General features: G+C 40.2%; 1 protein-coding gene and 1 long non-coding RNA gene across 6 annotated transcripts in view; one reads left to right on the forward strand and one right to left on the reverse strand.

Moving 5' to 3' along the window:
• LOC137099893 (uncharacterized) overlaps nt 1–2,362 on the reverse strand; it is a 5,188-nt gene extending 2,826 nt beyond the window's left edge. The window contains exons 1-2 of one of the 2 annotated variants that reach the window (XR_010910827.1): nt 903–2,362; nt 114–196 (exon numbers count right to left, since the gene is read on the reverse strand). This is a non-coding gene — a long non-coding RNA (uncharacterized lncRNA). Of the gene's footprint in view, nt 1–113; nt 783–902 lie in introns of those variants that run through there. The other variant, XR_010910826.1, reaches the window with a different exon arrangement.
• The window catches only part of tbc1d16 (TBC1 domain family, member 16), a 27,274-nt gene extending 6,378 nt beyond the window's left edge, over nt 1–20,896 (forward strand). The window contains exons 4-13 of one of the 4 annotated variants that reach the window (XM_067477271.1): nt 2,377–2,646; nt 8,107–8,298; nt 8,608–8,755; nt 8,859–9,023; nt 9,696–9,844; nt 12,034–12,168; nt 13,163–13,349; nt 13,880–14,059; nt 15,543–15,689; nt 16,295–20,886. In XM_067477271.1, the coding sequence (XP_067333372.1) occupies nt 2,377–2,646; nt 8,107–8,298; nt 8,608–8,755; nt 8,859–9,023; nt 9,696–9,844; nt 12,034–12,168; nt 13,163–13,349; nt 13,880–14,059; nt 15,543–15,689; nt 16,295–16,594 (1,873 nt within the window). In that variant the 3' untranslated portion in view covers nt 16,595–20,886. Of the gene's footprint in view, nt 1–2,376; nt 2,647–3,228; nt 4,940–8,106; nt 8,299–8,607; nt 8,756–8,858; nt 9,024–9,695; nt 9,845–12,033; nt 12,169–13,162; nt 13,350–13,879; nt 14,060–15,542; nt 15,690–16,294 lie in introns of those variants that run through there. The other 3 variants (XM_067477272.1, XM_067477275.1, XM_067477273.1) reach the window with 3 other exon arrangements.
• The last annotated feature ends 167 nt before the right edge of the window (nt 20,897–21,063 follow it).

Below are 21,063 nucleotides of genomic sequence, written 5' to 3' on the forward strand. Positions count from 1 at the left end.
TGTGTTATATTGTGATTGACTACATTGGTTGACCACACGTTGCACAGAATTAATGTGGACGTCTCACACAAGGCTACAAACAGAACAAGCATGGGGGAAGGTAAAGTTCTTACCTTGAAAGAGTTCAAGGAAGAGTTAATTCTCGAAAAAGAGCTTCCTCTCTTATTTGGATGGGAAAGGAACCGAAAAAAAGAACCTAAAGTAGAAGAAAAGGAAATGTAACTGTTCATACTAGATGTGCACACTTTTATATACAAAGTATATATACAACTCCAAGATGTGTAAAGATCTCATCAACCCATATTTTTTTCACAATAGATCATATCAGATGTTGAAACTCAGAAGTTTTACACTTTCATGGAAAATCTTAGCTAATTTTGAATTGATGGCAGCAACACATCTCAAACAAGTAGGAACAGGGCAACCAAAAGGCTGGAAAAATTAATTGGAACAAATCAAAAACAAAAGAAGGAGCAAATGTATCAACTAATTCGGGTAATTTGCAACAGGTAAATAACATGACTGGGTATGTAAGGAGCATTTCAGAGAGGCAGAGCCTCTCAAATGTAAAGATGGGCAGAGGTTAACTAATCTATGACAAACTTAATCGAAAAATTGTGGAATAATTTCATAAAAATGTTCTTCAACATAAAATTGCAAAGACTTCGAAGATCCCTCCATCTACAGTATATAATATCCTCAAAAGTTTGAAAAATATAATCAGTCATGTATCTCTTAAAGAACAAGAGAATTAAAGTATTGCACATTTTGAAATTCAGATAATAATAATGTGTTATATTGTGATTGACTACATTGGTTGACCACACGTTGCACAGAATTAATGTGGACGTCTCACACAAGGCTACAAACAGAACAAGCATGGGGGAAGGTAAAGTTCTTACCTTGAAAGAGTTCAAGGAAGAGTTAATTCTCGAAAAAGAGCTTCCTCTCTTATTTGGATGGGAAAGGAACCGAAAAAAAGAACCTAAAGTAGAAGAAAAGGAAATGTAACTGTTCATACTAGATGTGCACACTTTTATATACAAAGTATATATACAACTCCAAGATGTGTAAAGATCTCATCAACCCATATTTTTTTCACAATAGATCATATCAGATGTTGAAACTCAGAAGTTTTACACTTTCATGGAAAATTTTAGCTCATTTTGAATTTGATGGCAGAAACACATCTCAAACAAGTAGGAGCAGGGCAACCAAAAGGCTGGAAAAATAATTGGAACAAATCAAAAACAAAAGAAGGAGCAAATGTATCAACTAATTCGGGTAATTTGCAACAGGTAAATAACATGACTGGGTATGTAAAGAGCATTTCAGAGAGGCAGAGCCTCTCAAATGTAAAGATGGGCAGAGGTTAACTAATCTATGACAAACTTAATCGAAAAATTGTGGAATAATTTCATAAAAATGTTCTTCAACATAAAATTGCAAAGACTTCGAAGATCCCTCCATCTACTGTATATAATATCCTCAAAAGATTCAGAGAATCAGGAGGAATCTCTGTGCGCAAAGGACAAGGCCAAAGACCAAAACTGGATGTGCTTGATCTGTGGGCCCTCAAGCAGCACCGCATTAAAAATAGGCCTGATTCTCTACTGGACGTCACTGCATGGGCTCGGGAAAACTTCCAGAAATCACTGTCTGTGCACACATTTTGCTGTGCAATCCACAAATGTGAGTTAAAGCTGCGTCATGCAAAGAAGAAACCATATGTGAACACGATGCAGAAACACAGCTCTCTGGGCCAAAGCTCATTTAAAATGAGGCAAAATGGAAAACTGTTCTGTCGTCAGATAAATCAAGGTTTGAAATTCTTTTTAGAAACCATGGCTGCCGTGTCCCACGGACTAAAGAGGACAGGGACCATCTAGCTCTTTATCAGCATACAGAAAGCCTGCATCTCTGATGGTATGGGGGAGGCATTAGTGCCTTTGGTGTGGGCAGCTTACACATCTGGAAAGACACTATCAATGCTGAAAAGTACATAGAGGTTTGCTCCCATCCAGACAACGTCTCTTTCAGGAAAGGACTTGCATATTTCAGCAAGACAATGCTGAGGAATGAATGCCCTGCATTGCATACTTTGAGTTATTATATTGAAATATAAATGATTGATAAATAAAAATTAAAATCTTTAGTAAATAAATTATGATATTCAATCATGCTATATTATTATATATTAATTGAAAATCATTATAATCATTAGATTAATTGACAAAAAATCTAAATAAGTCAGGGTGGAGCCCTAATTTTCTCTATCAACGGATATAAAAAAAGTGATAAAGTGATGTAGGGTTTTTTCGTTTGGCCCATTCCTAATTATACATTATACGCTTTGTGTTTTAAAACCAACTTCAGACCCCACTCCCGCCCTCCAGCAGCCCAAGAAGAAGATGAAGATGAAGAGAGGAACGTAGCCTGCAGCACCGATGCCTCCTCACACCCGCAGCAGTTACCCTCAGCTGGGGAGGAAGGCGATGAAGGCTCCTGTGAGCTGTCGGATGAAGTGAGCAGGGACAGTACCATAGGTTCAGACTCAGACACCTTCTCCTCTCCCTTCTGCTTGTCCCCCGTCAGCGAGGCCCTGTGTGAAAGCAGCGGCTCCGTCTTCCTGGACAATGAAACCAGGTCAGTGAAAGCTAAAATCTAGGCTTCATTAATCATCTGTATTATTTTTACATTTTGAATTGAGCTTTATGTTTGTCACAGCCATATTATGTGTGTTACTTGGTTCTGGCCTCATAAAGGCAAATATTAAACTGAAAAACAAGGCAAAAACCCCAAAAGCATTATATCAATATTTGTTTTCTCTTTTGCATCTCAGGGATTATTTGTTAAGTTGCTCTAAATATTTCAGTTGAAGGCATTTGAATTGTGTTGTTTCTCACTAGTTACTATAATGATCAGACTTTTGTATTTACTCTTGTCATGATTATTGTTTTTGTTTATTTTTTTAACCTGTTTTTTTTTTATGTATGAGTTTTGACACACTACATTTTACCCTATTTATGACATTTTTTCTGGTTTGCAGTAGATACGATTCACCAGCTGTTTAGTTCTGGTGTCACTGCACAACACTAAGTTACAACACTCGGTATTTAATCTGATTACTAGTACAGCTCCACAAGGAGATTCTTTAAGTGCAAACCCTGTTGTGTTGAATATGGAAGGATTTTTTTCAATAAATGATTTTTTTTTTTTTTTTATGTATAAAATCAAAAAACTGTGGATGTCAGTGGTTGAAGCTTTCACATGATGCTGGTCGCTCTGTCAGATATGTTTTATGCGTGCAGCTGCCAGGCAGATAACAGGAAGATAAAATGAAAAATCAATACAACTTTAAAGTCCTTTAAACACAGTTATATGGCTTTAGAAAGAATAAAGCCCACTCCTCAGTTATTGTGAACAAGCATTTCATTTTATTCCTTTTTTATAATTTTTCTGTGTGTATAAGTCCAAATGAGCAGTTCTGTGTTGTCACTCTTTGTTGATTAATCATTATTATGATCACTATTCTCTATTCCTTTCCTTATTTTGTTTACTGTCTTACTATGCTGTCTGCTCAACAGGGCATGCAGTGGGTCAGGCTTAGAATGAATAGGAAGAGCACCATCTGCTGGACCACCTGACAAAAGTTTTGATTCCAGACAGATCATTACAGTAAACATAAGAGAGCAAGTGGGGGACTAAAGGTTGGAGCCGTGTTTCTGGAAGGTTGCCAGTTCAGTCCAGGCTGCACAAGTAAAAAGAGGCACTAACCCCCCCCCCCTTTTCAACACCATTATGGTGCCCCTAAGCAAGGCCCTTACCGTTAAACTGTGCACTGCCACAGGTCAGTCTATGCAGCTTCCAGGTGTAAACGTGTGTGAATGTGATCAGGGGGATCCTCATAAAGAGAGAATTCTTCCAACACTCTCTTCTCAAACTCTCAAATATTTACTCAGACTAGTCAGAAAACTTCAAATTAGAAGACCACTGATCTGATTTTTAATACAGAAAATAAAATGCCATGTTAGAGCAGACATTCAAATATATCATTGTATGTATTGAGAACAGCTGCATAGTTAAGAGTGATGAAATCCAGCCTAGAAAATACACAATACTCGTATTAACAAATTGTTAGGTGTTGTGTAAACTCACTCCAGGTCGCTTTAAAAAGCTAAATACTTCAGTGTTAGGTACAGCCATGTCTACTCTAGTGAAAACTACATGGGTGTTATGACTTATAAGGACTATCTGACAGACCAGATCTGGGTAAAGGGTTATTTTATAGAAGTGAAAGTTGTGTTTTTTAGTGTGATTGGGCTGCATGTGTGAGCTTCATTATACCTACATTTGACTAACTTTATTACAGATTTAATCAGGTATATATACTTTGTCAATATGGTCCTCATTTATCATACGGTCACATGAAGTAGTGCAGTACGGCGCAGTAGATCATTAGAGATAATTTTAGTTAACCAGAGCTGCCACAAGGTGGAGCCAAAAAGAAAAGAATTGATGCCATGAGAGCGACCTGACCATCTTAGGCCACATGGTGGCTCACGCACTACAACTGAAACTCTCCTGAGACTGAAAGCAGGTTGATGTCTTCAGTAGTGGGCAATAAACACTGAATCTCTCTATCCATGTAAATGTGTTTTTTTTTTAATGTGACAGGTGGCCTGGAATAAGTCACCCAGTCCAACAAGTCCAAAATCTCAGTTCTTCCAGAGATAATTCTCTAATGAAGGGAGCCATCTGGACCTCACCGTTGTTTGAATTCATGATTCCCTGCCTGGTCATTCCCTCTTGCAGCTATTTGGCCTGACATGTTGCCGTAGAATGTGTGAGCCTGTTGCAAGTGTGTGTCGAGCAGAGTGAGAGAGCGAGTCCGTGTGTGTTTAGGTCTCCTTTATCCAATCTCAGACCCAGGATTGCTGTAAGTACAGTCAGTGTGTGTGTTGGCAGCACTCTCAGCTTCACAGCTTCTAACCTTTACTCTGTCCTCCTCTTCCTCCTCTCCTGTATGCTTCACTCTGTGCCGGCGTCTGTCTTCAGCTGGAGCGCCTGTCCATCCTCTCCTTTGCCCTTCTCCCTGGAGTCTCCTGTCTCCTATCTGTCCATGTCCTTTGCCTTGTTTTTTTTTTTTTTTTTTTGGGTTGTTTGTTTTTTTCCTTTTGGTCATTCTTCCTGTTTTTCTCAATATTGTTTCTTTCAGTGTTGCCCACCTCTCAAATATCCCCCCCTCCCATTCCCTTCCTAAAGTCTGTGTGAAGCCCTTTGATTCCCAGTGCTCCCGGGGTTGTTGTGCTGGGCTGAATGTCAGCTCGCCGGATTAGAGGACTGAAGAGAGCAGAGCAGCAGCCAAAACCCTGGAACCCACTCAATTTCTCTTTCTCTCTCCCTCGCTTTAATTGACACTGTTAAGAGGCCAGGAACTGGAAACATGTCACTTGGAATCATTCAAAGGGAAAGAACTGTGTATGGGAGAGCAAGAGCAGATGAAAAGGGGGGTGGGGGAGAAAGAGGAGAATGGTGGGAGAGAACGAAAAAAAGAAATCTATGGCAATCTCTATCAAGCTTTTTAACAAGTCTAACAGTAGTTTATTAACTACTGTTGACAGTCAAGGTCTACTGCATTTATAGAACTTGCTAAATTTTACCTGATTGTATCTTGGAACAATGGTTTCCACTGTTTTTGCTTGTTAAAACAGCCTGGAAGAAGCACTCCGACAAAAGCAATCAATAAACAATTTTAGGTGGCACAAGTGATTTTTTTTTTATCATGATACAGTGCCTGTAATAACTGTTATTGTTGTCATGTTTTATTGACATTGAATCAACGACCATTTATGTTGCTTATTGTAGCCTTTTATACCTTAGTATTGTATCTTTACTAAGTGAGAGATGCTAATACAGATACACATCTGTGTGTAACACAATCAAACAGGCACAGTAATCATCTTAGGAACCCTCACATTTATCTTCTGATCCCTTTTGAGGAGCCTGACCCCTTTCTATTGCAGGCCTAGTTTCAGAAAGTCCTAACTTGATATATCTGGCTTTAAGGTGTGTTATTTTGGTTCTGGGATTTTTGGAACACCATATGATAAATCATGTGTTTCCGCTCTCGTCAGATTTCAAGCTGACTACTTTTCAGTGTGTGCTGGCAGAGCCCACACTACCCCATTTGCCCGAGCCCTCCCTCATCTCTCTGGTTCTTCCAGGGATTAGCTGATGGGCCTGGGATTCCCAGGAGGCCTGTAGCACTTGGTCGTGGTTCTCAGGGTGACCTGGCAGCACCTTTCCCAGGAGTAAAGAATCATGTCTGTGGAGAGAGGTGTTACAGTGGGCCTCAGGGCAGTTAGATCGCACCCTGGCCTTGAGGGATATGACAGTTATAGCATCCTGACTCCATCAAAACAACTTGTTTTTGTAATGTGTGGCAGCTGCAGCACCTGATTCTTTCTGTCTGCTGACACTGACGGACATTGTCAATTACTCATTGAGATTCTGCTTGAATGCAGCACAGCAGACGATCCATGTGTACATGCCAACAATCATGTGCTTTGTCACTTTTTTGCATGATTATTTGGATGTAGACATCCACAAACATATGCTAAAATGCTTTGTACATTTTCTTTTTGTATTTTTGGCAGGCAAAAAAAGGATGGAAATGCCTGCTATAAATGTGCTCTTGGCTTTGTAAACACCCTGAATTTGACAGTCATTAGACTTGTGAAAAATCGAGTACAGTCCACTGAAGTCTACTACTAGTCTTTTAAAAGAGTTGCTCCATATTTCAAAGTGCTTAATTCCTTTAGCAGAGGACTCTGTTCCCCTCTCCTTGTCTCCTTGTATTCAACAATCTGGTTTGTGGCATGATACATGAGACAGAGAGCAGTAAATCACAAGATAGCAGAGGAAACTGTGCAGCTTGGATTGATCAGCCTTGTTATTTTCCCATCTGCTAACAGGGAAATGATTAGCCAGACTTGATTGATTCAGAGTGTAATAGATTCGTCCTGGCCAGCCTCCCTCGTCTTTCAAAGTACCAATGTGCCATTTGTGTTTGCCTGGAAAAGTGTTGCAAAAATAAAATGGTTTTCTAAGTGAAAAGGTGTGTATTTGTACAACTGGCTCCTGTTAAATTCATGCATTTAGTCAAATCACAATGAAAAGGCATTTTTGTGGCACAATATACTACATTTTCAGATTCAAAAACTTCTGGTTTTTAAAATAAATAATGTGTGTATTTGATATGACATAGTACCCAAACGACTTACTTCTTAAATGGCAGCGTGTTTAATGTATGACTTTATTGGTCTGTTTTTCAGAGTCAACATTTCTTGAGACGTGTTTGAGAGTGCATTATAGTCATTAGCTATGGTTCATTCACTTGTGTGTGTGTGTGTGTGTGTGTGTGTGTGTGTGTGTGTGTGTGTGTGTGTGTGAATGTGAGAGAGAGAGGGAGAAGTGAAAAGGGGTTGGGTGGGTTTTCTGTGGTGCTGGGTGTGTTACTCTTACTACATTTACAGTTTTGTCCTTTTTTTCTGTGAGTTGTCACATGTGTGTGTGTGTGTGATTCTCTGTACATATTTGTGTGTGTCTACTTGTGCTTGTGTGTCTGCTCTTGCAGCAGAGGAACCCTCGGCTCAGGTTTCAGTGCCGGGAACAACATGCCGGCCATGGGGGAATGACAGGGGAAATTGGACGGCAGACAGTGTGATTTGTGTGTGTGCAGATTTTCGTGTGTGTGTATGTTTGTGTCCGTCCTCAGTAGCCTCCATGCATTCCTCCCTTTCTCAGCCCTTTGGCAGAACCATATTGAGGCACAACAGTGCAGAACTGAGCTGAGGATAAACCTATATGTCTGCACAGTTATCACTAAGCTAAACGTTGGTGGCCACTGCCTACATGATTTATTATGAATGTCCCATGTAGAAGAATGATTCTATTCAAGGATAAAAAATGCCTCACACAACACCTCAATTCTTTATTTTAATGGAAAACATGACTCATTTCCCTTTAGCACAACAGAACTCCACAAAATATTCTCTGAAATCCTAATTCATAGACTTTCACTTTTGTCTTATTTTTCCCCAGGGAGCTTGGTGAGGAGTCTATGACCCACTCGGCCAGCTCCACATCCAGCCTGGACAGCCACGCACCATCTGAGAGCAGCGGACAGTCACAGAGCATGCGGTGGGAAGAGCAGAAGTTACTGGCTCTTGAGCAGTTGTGTGGCGTTTTCAGGGTGGATCTGGGTCACATGAGGTCACTGAGACTCTTCTTCAGGTCAGCCTGGAGTGCAAAAGATCATGGGGAGGTCCTGAGGGGGCTCACCTCACTGTGCTACTGTGCATTGTTTCAAACTGTGTTGCAGGTTTTAGGAGACTGTAAGTTTGTTTTATGATAATAAGTGAAAATTTAGTTTTGCAGATAATTGAAATTAAGTAGTAATAATGATTTTGAATTTGGTGACTCCTTGTAGGTTCATTCTGTTAGATCTTAAATAAACACATTAATTTTAATTTGTTAGTGAGAAAAGGATTGAACATGAATGTTATTTTCTTTTCCTTGTCATTGATTATCATGCTGTTGCAGTGATGAGGCATGCACCAGTGGCCAGCTGGTGATAGCCAGCAGAGAGAGCCAGTATAAGATCCTCCACTTCCATCACGCTGGCCTGGACAAGCTGGCTGAGGTCTTCCAACAGTGGAAGTGCTGCAGGGAAACTCAGCTTAAAGATCAGGTCAGCTTACAAAACCCGTGTCCTGACCGCTACTGGGAAACAAGGATTTTATTAGCCCTGCCGATTCTGTGCGCACATTTTTTTGATCTATGGTTTCTGTCAGGTGTCAGAGGAGAGGTCCTGCATGCAGTTTTCCATCCAGAGGCCCACCCTCCCATCAGCTGAGGCGCACCCAGAGGAGAAGCTTTATCGGCGGCTGGATGTCACCACTTGGCTGCGTCACCTCAACCAAGATGGGCAGGTGGAGGAGGAGTACAAGCTACGCAAGGTACGTCTGTGGGTCTGTGCACATGCACTTTTTTTTTGCAATGTGGAATCAGTAAGGAAACGAAGCGTCGTCTCTCTCTCCTGCTGCTATCCCAACAGCCAGCCTTTACATTTTTCTTGCATTTCTTGCATCACACACGCCGACAAGTCATTGTGAAAGTCAGCCCCACAACTTTCAGCTTTCAGTTTTAATCAGCACTCCAGTCGCTATACAAAGAGAGGACTGGTCTTGGCCAATACCCCCCCCCCCCTTGCCCCAGAGTCATTTGAGTTCTCTGGGATTGACTCAGTTGAAGGTTTATCACTGCATTGAAATGACTCAGTGGCAGTTAAACTGTGACCAAGACATTTCCTTAGTAAACCCACAAATGCACCAACATAGCAGAGGTGTTTGTTTCTGGACACGCAACATAAAAACAGTTTTTTTAATTTTTTTATGAGGTTTATGTTTTGGAGCATTTTGCAACAGCATTTGGAGAGGTGAAAATTGAGTGCATGTTTTGTAGACTACACGATTCTGCACTTGTTTTATTTGCATACAATATGATATGTTACACAGTTACGTTATCTATAAGTAGTGATCCCACACTGTGTGCCCCCTGTTTGCCCTGTGGACATTTCAGAATACTCCCTTTGTGCCCACTGTGTTCGTTCACCTCCCTCTTCTCAACAGGCCATCTTCTTTGGTGGTATCGATCAATCTATCCGTGGTGAGGTGTGGCCCTTCCTGCTGCACTACTACAGCTATGACTCCAGCTCTCAGGAGAGGGAGGCCCGGAGATTGCAAAAACGCACTGACTATCATGACATCCAGCAGAGGAGGTGGGAAACAGTGAGAAAGAAAGAAATATGTGTGCTGGAATAAAAGATTTATGGGCTTCTGATAACATCTGTGCCACAAAACTAAAACTGATTGACAAGCGTGAAGTAATTCCTAAGTTTATTTGACATTATGGAGATGACTGACCGAGACACAGCGGTATTCCTGACACCGTGAAACAGCAGATAATATGGCTGCAGTATTGGCTGCCAAATGCTCAGTCAGTCAAACATTGAACCATATGTGAATCTATTGTGGCTTCTCATCACAGAAGCTGAGCAGTCAATAGGCACAATCAGGGAAGTGTTAAGGGGAGGCGCCGGGTGTGAAATAAAAGGTCTCTGGAGAAAAAACATGTCAGCGCTTATCAGATCATACACTCTCATCTGCAGGAAAAAAAAAAAACGAAACTTGTTACGCTCAAGCATACAGACACACATCACACACATGGGCACAACCCTGTGTGTGTATTTTCCTCACCTTGCCACCAAAAGGTTGAGTGTGCACGTTTCTCAACATTGTGCCACTCAGTTCATAATGAATATGATCATTAAGCCGGTTTCATCTGTGTGGCCCTTTAACATTTTGAGTACATCAGAAGGTCTTATTGAAGTCAAGTAATTAGAGCCCTTGTTCTGACTCTGATGTGGATTCCTTTAAAGACCATTGCACTAGAGAAGCCTCCGGGGCCACTGGTTGATCATTAGGAGCAAGGATGCTTTGTACTTGTCTCCTAACCTTGTCTCCTTTCGTTAGTGGTGATAACCGAGGAGGTAAAAATGGAAGAAATGTGGCTGTGAAGTAAAAGTAAAGTAAATAGATCTTTGATCAAGGCTGGACTATTGAAGTAAGTTTAAAGGCAAACCATGAACAAAATGAGTAAAAATGACATAAGAATATTTAGGATATTTGCATCATGCAAGAAACTGCTACAAAACCATTGACTGACAGATATCAGGTTTACATGACATCTTTAAATGTCTTCTGGTGTTCTTCTAGGAGTCCATCAGACAAGTTTCAACCAAATAATGTTTGGTATATATGTTATGTTAATTGATTACTTGCATCATTGTTTCAGGTTGAACATTTAGTTTAGATGTCATTTATATTTTTTGCTATTAAGCTAAAAAGTCATACACTTGTTTTGTAACCCTTGAAACAGATTGTAAAAAAGAGATCAGTAATGAATGATGGAGGTTACCACTGAGTGATCTTTTTAAGAAAAAGCACATGCTATCAAGGCTATAAGATGCATAGCCAAGCTATGTTGTCCTTGGCTATACCAGCCACAGAATTATAAAGTGGTTAAAACATGTATGAACTTCTAAATAGTATCCTCTAGAGAGAAAGAGAGAGAGAGAGAGAGGAAGAAAGAAAGGTGACGAGAGAGTCCAAAAACACAAACACACGGCTCTGAAACTGTTGCACGGCGTTGCATCAGGTGTGCGCACATTATTCCTGATGGGGCTACATGGAAAACAAACAGTGTTAATTAAATCCCCTCTGCTTGTTAGGACTCGGGTACATTAGTGCCATACACACAATACATTGCTAATACACTCCCTAACATTTAGGGGGATGGATGGGGGGTTTATGGTTATCATATTATCCTCGATAGAGTGCTTGATGGTAAAATGCCCCTTTAGTCCACTGCTTGGCCTCCCCCATATTTTAAGTTCATTTGCAACAAACTTTTAATGTTTTACTCCAGAGTGTCATTTGAGGTTAAGAATATTTTATAATGCTTTTAATACTAATTACCAGAAATTTCCTTAGAGATTGTCTAGCAAAACTTTGTTAAACTCACTTGCTCTTTTCTTTTTAATCTCTCACAACTAAGCAAGTTCAAGATGGAAGAGATTTATTGTCATATGCAGAAGATGAACATAGCAGTTTCACCGCACAATGAAATTCTTATTAGCAATCCTCCGTCCACAGTGACAGAATTAAATATGTTTTTTATTCTGTTATTTTAAGTCAAACAAATTGAAACTGCTAGTTGTATTAACAATGTTCACTACAGTGTGTATACAGCACTGACTGGGTTGAAAACATCCTCACACACACACACACACACACACACACACACACACACACACACACACACACACACACACAGTATTGACACTTAGCTACAGGATTCTTTTTTATTGCTTTTCCATTTTTGCCGCATGTTTTTGTGTTTCTTCAGACTGTCCATGAGCCCGGAGGAGCACAGTGAGTTCTGGAGAAAGGTCCAGTTCACGGTGGATAAAGACGTAGTGAGAACAGACCGCAGCAATCACTTCTTCAGAGGAGAGAATAATCCCAACGTAGAGATCATGAGGTCAGACCATTTCTCTTCACTTTCCGCTTTTCCCTCCTTTTCTTTTTTCCACTCTCGATCTCTATCGCTGTCTCCTTCTGTCACCTTTTCTCAGCCTGTCCTTATCATTCCCATTACTCAACGCAATGCACAGGCGTACCTATTCATTTGATATTCTGAACCCTGGGGGAGCTGCAAATGAGTTTCATGCTTTATTGACTCTGACTAAGCCGTCTGAGCACTTTTTGATGCATACTCAGAGCTAATGGCTTTCTAAACGAGGAGCAAGAGGATTTAAATAGCATATTAGTTTAGTGACTCTTATTGAGGACCCTGGTATTTGTCTAGGTTTTATGTTGAGAGGGGTGGTACCAGCACTGCACATGTCCAAGTACAGGGCATTTATCTCATGCATGCCCCGTTATCTCTATATCCATTGTACTGAAATGTCACAGATATAGTTCTTCAATCTAAATGTGTCTCTGAATGTTTCCAGTGAACATAGTAGTGTCTTCTTATCAGTTCTATCTTGATTTTTTCAAACCCAAAAACACTGTAAAATGTGACTTATCTCAGCCATTTTTCTCTCATTTTTAATATCGCAGTAAAACTATGACAATGTGCACTGCATTTTCATTTGTTTATATTTACTAATGCAATAACTGCCAGGGAAATCTTTAAAGTATCTATACACTAAAAAGGGGACAAAAATCTCATTAATTAGCTCCCTGGTTACAGAGCAGTTGGCATAGCAACTGCTAGAGGGCTTGTCATGTTTTTCTGGCCATTACTGTACTGAGACATACATTGGATCATTCAGAGTGTTTGGGCGGGACCATACTTTTCAGTGGTTTTTAAGCAACAGAAACATTTTTTTTTTTTTTTTTTTTTTTTTAGGTCAAAACGCTGAAAATGTAAAACTTTATGATGCTACATTGCCACATCGTTTTTCAAAGTGTTTTTCTGCTGAGATGTTAAGACAGCACTAAGCTTTCCATGACTGGTCTTGCCCCAGGCGGATTCTGCTCAACTATGCAGTGTTTAATCCAGACATGGGCTACTGCCAGGGCATGTCTGACCTGGTGGCCCCCCTGCTCACTGAGATCCAGGATGAAAGCGACACCTTCTGGTGCTTTGTTGGCCTCATGGAGAACACTATCTTCATTAGCTCGCCACGGGATGAAGACATGGAGAGGCAGCTGGTAAGGTGCTCTCTTGAGTGTCTTTGACTGAGAAGCAGAAACAGGCTAAAAATAGATTTTAGAAGAGATCATTTCAAGGAACTAGTATAGTGACATAGTGACACACACACCTTTCCAGGATTGAAAATAGGGCTGCGATGAAAGTGATCTTGACTATACTATAATTTTGTATTTATAAATAATCTGTCTCTGAATCAACCATAACAATTTTCCAGTGAGACCTCTGTAACTGTGTTATGTAGCTGACTTGTGTTGGGCCAAAACATGGAACACACACAGACACACACACACAATTGCAGAAGTCTATATCATCTACTCTAAATAGAGTAAGATGTCCTCATAACATATCTTGAGTAAAATTAAATTTCACTTCCTAATTTTTGGTTTAAATGTTCTTAACCTTGTTCTTTGCTAAACATGACTGGTAGAGATGCCTGAATGACACCGGTATGCCTTCACTTACATCCAAACCTAGAAAATGTGTAGTGGTGTTTGTAGGACTGTATTTAACCTGTCCGACCGGCTTCTAGATGTATCTGCGGGAGCTGCTGCGCCTCATGCTGCCTCGCTTCCACCAGCATCTGACCAGGCTCGGGGAGGACGGCCTCCAGCTGCTCTTCTGCCACCGCTGGATCCTGCTCTGCTTCAAACGAGAGTTCCCTGACACAGAGGCTCTGCGCATGTGGGAAGCCTGCTGGGCGCACTACCAGGTCAGGGCAAAGTCCAAATGGCTCCTTTGCATACACAAGCTATACTAGACTGCCAGTGTTAATCAGTATCACTACAGCAACAGATACGTGAGGATTTTTCACCTTTCACAGAGAAGAGTTCACAAACTGCTTTATGTGAAAACAATAAAAATAGAAAATCATAGTAGAACCCATCGAATAGACAAAGACAAATGTACATCAGTAAAAATAACTGATTATCTGCAGTTCAGGGATTCTCGTTCAATTTATAGTCAGAGTTGGGAAAGCCTGTCTGTACAGGTATGTTTTGAGAAGCTTTTAAAAAATTCAGCAGTCAAGCAGAAATGAATTGTTAATTTAGAAAGAATCTGCTGCATATTATACACCACCCTGCCACTGCAGATTATTGTGATCCTGTAAAATATCAAGTTACATCTTGGTCTGGAAAGGGCTGAATTCAACAGTAACTGGCTTAGGATATCATACAAACCCACATTCCAATGTTTTTTATTGCCTTATGGCAGCCCAATACTGCACATAAGCACATTGTTAACATACACTGGATGCAGCTCGTTTAGTTTAAAGTAGAAGTCAGTTTGGTCGGCTTTTCAACCTCGCATTGCATCTCATTCCATGTTTTCCCACCCCCTCTGTCTTGAATGGGGGTCCAGTGAACTTGTAACTGTGTCGTGTTTGCTGCCATGACACAAAGCTTAACACCTCCTCTTGCTGAGGCAGAGTCAAATATCAGTCTCTGTGGCTCATGCCATCTGTTCTGTCTAGATATTCTGATATTCAGCTACAGGTGGTGATGGAGGAGATAGAAAAGTGAAACCTCGGGTTAGACAGTTGAGTATCACATTCCAGATGGACCAATAAATTTCAGATTGATATGTTATTTTTCTGTAAACAAAAAGTAACATTAAAAAAACTAACACTTTGATGTATTGACAGAGATATGTCATATGTAGAGATATATATATAATATAAATTAATAATAATAATAATAATAATATAAAGTAGACCTTTAACAACATTTATATTTATCAGTTGATGCGATTATATCATTAAACACTTGAACACAAACAGAGGGACCTGCAGATTGTTATGTATATGTATGTTATGTATATATATATAAGTTCTAAACAAACCAGTACTTCCCATGTCCACAAAATTGCAGCATAAAATCTTTTTCATCTAAGCGTTTGAACCCTTAACTCCCTTTCCGTTATTAAGCTCACATTTTCAATCACTCTACCCTCTTAATTTGTATTTTCCTTGAACTGGATTTCAATGTTAATTTGAATTTCGTGCATATCTATTCCTGTCTTTCCTCGTTCTGTGCTAACCTTCACATAGTTGCCTGCAGCAAGGGCATGACTAAATAGAGATTTCTGACACCGTGTTGTCATCAGCTTACAGCCCCTAAAAATCTTTGCCGATATCTGTGCGTCCATGTTGCAAGGGTTAACGTCACTGCTAACGTCTTTTGATCTCTATCTAGACGGACTACTTCCACCTTTTCCTGTGTGTGGCCATCATCGTTCTCTATGGGGAGGACGTGACAGAGCAGCAGCTCGCCACTGACCAAATGCTGCTCCACTTTAGCAACCTCTCCATGCACATGAATGGAGAGCTGGTGCTACGCAAGGTATCATCAATAAACCTTTTTGTTTTTTAATTTGTTTTATTTTTTTATTGTGCCGCATGGGACTCAATTAATTATAACACATTTGAATAAATTGTGGTTTATGATCATGCTCATGACTGGTTTCTCCACAGGCTATTTTTTTTTCTTTTCTTTTTTTATTGTTTTGCTTTAAACCAGTCTCGTTGTTTGCACAGTGCTGCAGTAAAGCAGCTCTAATTCTCTCTAACTTGCTCAGAGACCTGAAAGTGCTAAATGACATGCCATGCAGAGGATTTATGATCTGCATCCCTGCTTCTCTGTCTGTGCCTGCTTCCTCATGTTTATGGATGCTGTGTTAGTACTGCTGCAACCACAGGCAGTGAGTTCATGTTGGCATGCAGCTGGTGTTGCGCCTTTTGTTGTTGCCTGAGATTTTGCATGCAGTGGTTTCAGAGCAGGTGGGGCAGCATTTTTGCTTTAGGTAACCCAACGCAATGCTGACCTTGACAATGTTTGGCTTTCTGCTTGCTGGAAATAAAGATTTCTCGTGATTTATTTTATTGTTTTATTCTGCTATGTTTGACATGGTATCTGCAACTCCTGCCACTTTTACCCTCCTTTTTCAGGCCCGCAGCCTTCTCTACCAGTTCCGCCTCCTACCCAGGATTCCATGCAGCCTACACGACCTTTGTAAGCTGTGTGGCCCGGGGATGTGGGACAGTCGCTACATCCCTACTGTGGAGTGTTCGGGTGAACACCCAGACTCACAGAGCTGCCCCTATGGAGGCACCTCCACCCCACAGCCCTCCTCGCCCTCGCCGTCATCCACACCCTCGCCCTCGCCAAACCTAACCCCCACCCCTCCACTGGAGGGCAAGAAATGCTCAAAAACCCGAGAAATTTTCACATTTCGGAAACAGTCTTGAAGTAGTGGTTATGGTGAGCCTTTTCTTGCCTTTGCTCATGTTGGTACAGCAAAGGGTTTGGATCCATCTGCTGGATTCCTGAAATGTTTGCTGCCCTCAGACTCCTCTACACCGTCCTGCTCCTAGTTTTGCTTACCGAGTATTTCACTTGATCCCTTCATGTGGTGCAGTGTGGGACACAACCTTACTGGAATGTTGCAGGGTTCAGTATCTCATGAATCTGCGATGAGGATGGTTTGCTGTTGACAAGCTGAAGATCAAGAAGCTACTCTCCTCTTGGAGTAAAATGGACAATCATCAGCCACTATGTTGGTCTGGAGCTACTTCAGGTTTCCGTCTGCTGCTGGCTTGGCATGCTTCCATGGGCTTAGTGGGAAGGGGGTCACACTGGGGTCTAAGGCAACTGACCTGAATTTGTGCTCACCACAAATGAAACTGGAGATTCATTCAGAGGACTTTAAAAAACGTCCCTGTGTTCACACTGTGGAATATTTCTGTGAATATCAAATGATATGTGCAAATCACAACGAGCAGGACATTTTACAGTGAAATTGAAACCAATGTTAACAGATAAAAGGGTTAACACAGAAAAATGACTATAATAATATTGCTGATAGTTTTTTGGTTTTGTTTAATTTTCCAACAAGTGAATGTTTCCATTTATAGGAGCAGTTATAGAATATCTAGCAATATTATCCTTGCATGAGCGAACCTTTACATATAGAGGGCACAACATGTTTATTGAAAAACACTAAGCCCAAAACAGAGGTAAGAATGTGTTTACATGACAAACACTCACATTGTGATAGGGCTCTGCATATTTTCTCATCAGATTTCAGTAGGGGGCATTCTTAAAGTTTCTCGAAGTGCAGGAAGAAGCCAGCTGTAGGTTTCTTTCTGATAAAGTCAGGCAGATGTTCACGTTACCTTTTGAGCAATAGGAGCTTCACCATTTACAGCATTATGTGATGTAAAAGGAGTTTCCTGACTGAGAGAATGAAGGAAATAACAGCACTGTCTGCCAAAGACACATAAATCATGTTCTAGTTTTACAGACTGACTTATTCCTTTGTTTCACTTGAAGTTTTTTCTCCTGCACTGAACCGCTAATAGACGGGGTTGCAAAACATTGTCAGCACGGTGGTTTTGCTTTTATTTTCCACTAGCGTCATCTCAACTCTCACCTGAAACGGAATGACAACACATCAACACTAAGAATCAGTCCACATGAATGTATGCGTGTTTTTTGTATCTTCTCACTTGACAGCAAGAGAGCAAAACTCTTTTGCTGCATGCGTGGGTGTTTGTACAAGTGTATGTGTGTATAAACTAGAGTGACCTCTGAACATCTGGTAATGAGTTGGAGAGCAGCCACATAGGGCCTCCCCTCTGACCAGTTTCTTTAATTATAGCAGTCATCACGAGGAGAACTGGGGAGAGAAAAGGAGTCTGTTTGGAGTTTTGAGAGAAGGAGAAAAAAAAAAGACGAGGCACAATTTAGCCTTGATACAGGGATATATAGTGATTTGCCTCTGTGATTTGCAAATCCCCAGATGTAGAGATGGTCTCTACTCAGAGGTTTTCCCCTGACAGCTTTGGAGTGACACCCCTGGGGCTGAAAACATCTTCAAATTGCTGCTAAAGTGTAACATTAAGACCTTCAATCAGCCTTCCTGCACCCCCCCAGCTCCCCACTCGTGTGTCTCTCTTGCGGTCTCTCCCACTCAGCAAGCAGCCTCTGCAGATGACAGCCATAAATGCTCCTTTTCTCTATTAGTTATCACGTGCAGCTGCTTGCTGGAAAATGCCCGCAGAGTTTTGAAGATTGAGTGGCTGTGTTGAAATGAGTTAAGTCAGAAGATGCTCGATGGGAAAGTAATCGAACTGTGTGTGCGTGTGTGTGTGTGTGTGTCTTTATGATATGATTTTTTTGTTTTTTTTATCTTTATTGAACTCACATCTGCACAGGCACTGTAAGTCACGGGTTTAATTAATGGCTACTCCTCCTACTACTCCTATCTCTCCTATAGGGGTTTGGAGCAGTCTTCACTGAATGTACAATGTTGCTGTTAAGCTTATGTTGATATATGCTGAACATCACAGACAAAGGAACTTATTCCTATTCTTGGTATTAATAAAAAATACAGTCTTATACAGACTTATATCTCTTCATAATGGTTTACTAAATCATATACATTTGTCATTCAAATCATTTTTGAATTCTCCGCTGACATCGGTTAGCTGGATTTTGATTTGAAATTGAAAGAATACAAAGTAAAACACATCTAGGATTTACAATACTGATACCTTTTGTCATTAAACACTCAACGTATCAATTCTATATATTTTGTTTATTTTATATTTTTTACTCGCTGTAAGATTAATATAAAATCTCACTTTTAAAAAAATACTTACCATTTGTCTGGATTGTCATAAATCACAATTTCAAATGGCGAAATAGTAAATTACATTAGTCAGACCTACACAAACAGGAGAGGTTTGGAGTTCATTGTATTGTTCAAGGATTCATAGTTCGTATCCACAATAAATTAGCAATATTAATGTATTCTCAAAGTGTCACAATTCTTTCTTTTCTCTGTAATTATACAACAACATTTAACAGATAATCAGATAATTAATACTTTATTGGCCCAAGTTTTCTGATTGAGATAAAACTGGTACTAAATTAATTACAAATTAGTCCTAGGAGCTTAGGGGCCAGAACCTCTGCATAAAATAAAAGTCACACAGCTTAGTCAAAAGACCAAAAAGAGACACACATTGATCTCAGAGACTCGAAATTCCATAACAAGCTCAAAAAGCAAGGCAACAGGTACAAAAAGCATCATGAACATCATTAAATGACCCTAAAAATATTCTGTTAATAGTTCAGTTAATTGTTAATCCAGAACTAGGTAACAAGTGACGAATAAAGGAATACAATTAAATTCTATAGCATTTGACTATATGGGTGAAATTCTGTGCGCAAATAATAAAAAAAAAAAAAAAACAGTAGCACAGGTGCAAACAAGTCATCAAGTCAGAAATAAAATGCAGATTCGACTCCTGGTTCTTAAAGCATGACTTCACCAATTTTCAACTTGCTTTCTATGGCTTTAGTTTAAGTTTTAAATGTACATTCATGCTTTCAAGGTTCCCTCGGACGTCCCTGTATTAAAATGTTTCTCTGTTGAACGATTGCTTCAGAGGAGTTTTTCAGCATTAGGAGTTCAGATGATGTCATCTGGAGGAGATCTCGAAAAGCAGGTTGAACATGATTACAAACTTTTTACTGTGAGCAACAAGATGATTTGATCTGAACTGAAGGTTCCTCCAAGTGATGTCATCTGGAGGCATATTTGCAGGTAGAAGTAGATATTTTCGTATATGGAGGTAACTTTAAAGGTTTAAATTAACTTACATTTACTACCCAGGCTACAAAAGTGAAGGCATCGTTTAAAGCCCCCTGCCTTGCATTTCATATTGCATATTTGCCTGGAGTGCAAACCAGCTTTACTTGAAAGAAAGCAAAGAAGCAGCAAGATAGAGTTGCCATTATCCAGTAATTCTCTCCTTGGTTTTCCCACAGCGCTTACGTAAACAAGAGCACCTGAGGTGAAAGGCACTTTTGGGTTAGCACAAAGCTAAATTATAGCAAGACTAGCCCTGTATCAGTGGGTCAAAGGGTTTAACATTTGTGCCACTTTGCTCATGTTTGCACCAAAACTTTCTTTGTAAAATGTTTTTGTAGTTGCTTTTAATCTTATACAAGTCCAGACAGAGATACAATCAAAGATGTTCTTTTAAAATTGTACTATGAAGCGCAATGTGCGTGGTTCAAAAACAGCAGCCTCTGAAAGTGTAACTGTAAACTGTGACAGTGTCTCTGAATTTTTTTTTTTCTGCAGCTGCAGTTACTTCTTCTTGTAGAAATAAACAAATTTCACTTACAAACTAGTTAATTTGGTATCTGATCTCTGGATTTTGATGCTTCACATTCTCATCAAATTTGTGAAAAAACAAAACAAAAACAAGGAAAAGCCACACTCCCAAAAGATTTTTATTACAGTTAATTCTCCACCTATAAACATCTTTGTTCCCATTGATCAGAAACCATCCTGATTGTGTGTCTGAGAGAACTGGCAGGTTTTATGGTCCTATAAAGCTGTAAAATAACATGTTGTTTTTCAGTTTCTACAAAGATGAAAAAAGCTGAGGTGTGAATTCTACCTCACAGGGGATTTCCTTTCCAGTTTTCTGACAAACAATATAAGTCCTCCCATGAGAACAGGCAGCACAGGCAGACTGTGCGTTTCCCAGCATTTAACCCTAGCACAGTCTTATCAGCGTCTGTTTGTTGTGGCTGTATGATTCTGTGTGTGTGTGTGTGTGATGGCTCAGGCATTTGACAGCGATCAACTGACTGTCACGGACAGCTGTGGAGATGGTATCAGACACTGTCGTCAGGT

Source organism: Channa argus, chromosome 15 (assembly GCF_033026475.1).
Source record: "Channa argus isolate prfri chromosome 15, Channa argus male v1.0, whole genome shotgun sequence".
Taxonomy (NCBI): Eukaryota; Metazoa; Chordata; class Actinopteri; order Anabantiformes; family Channidae; genus Channa; species Channa argus.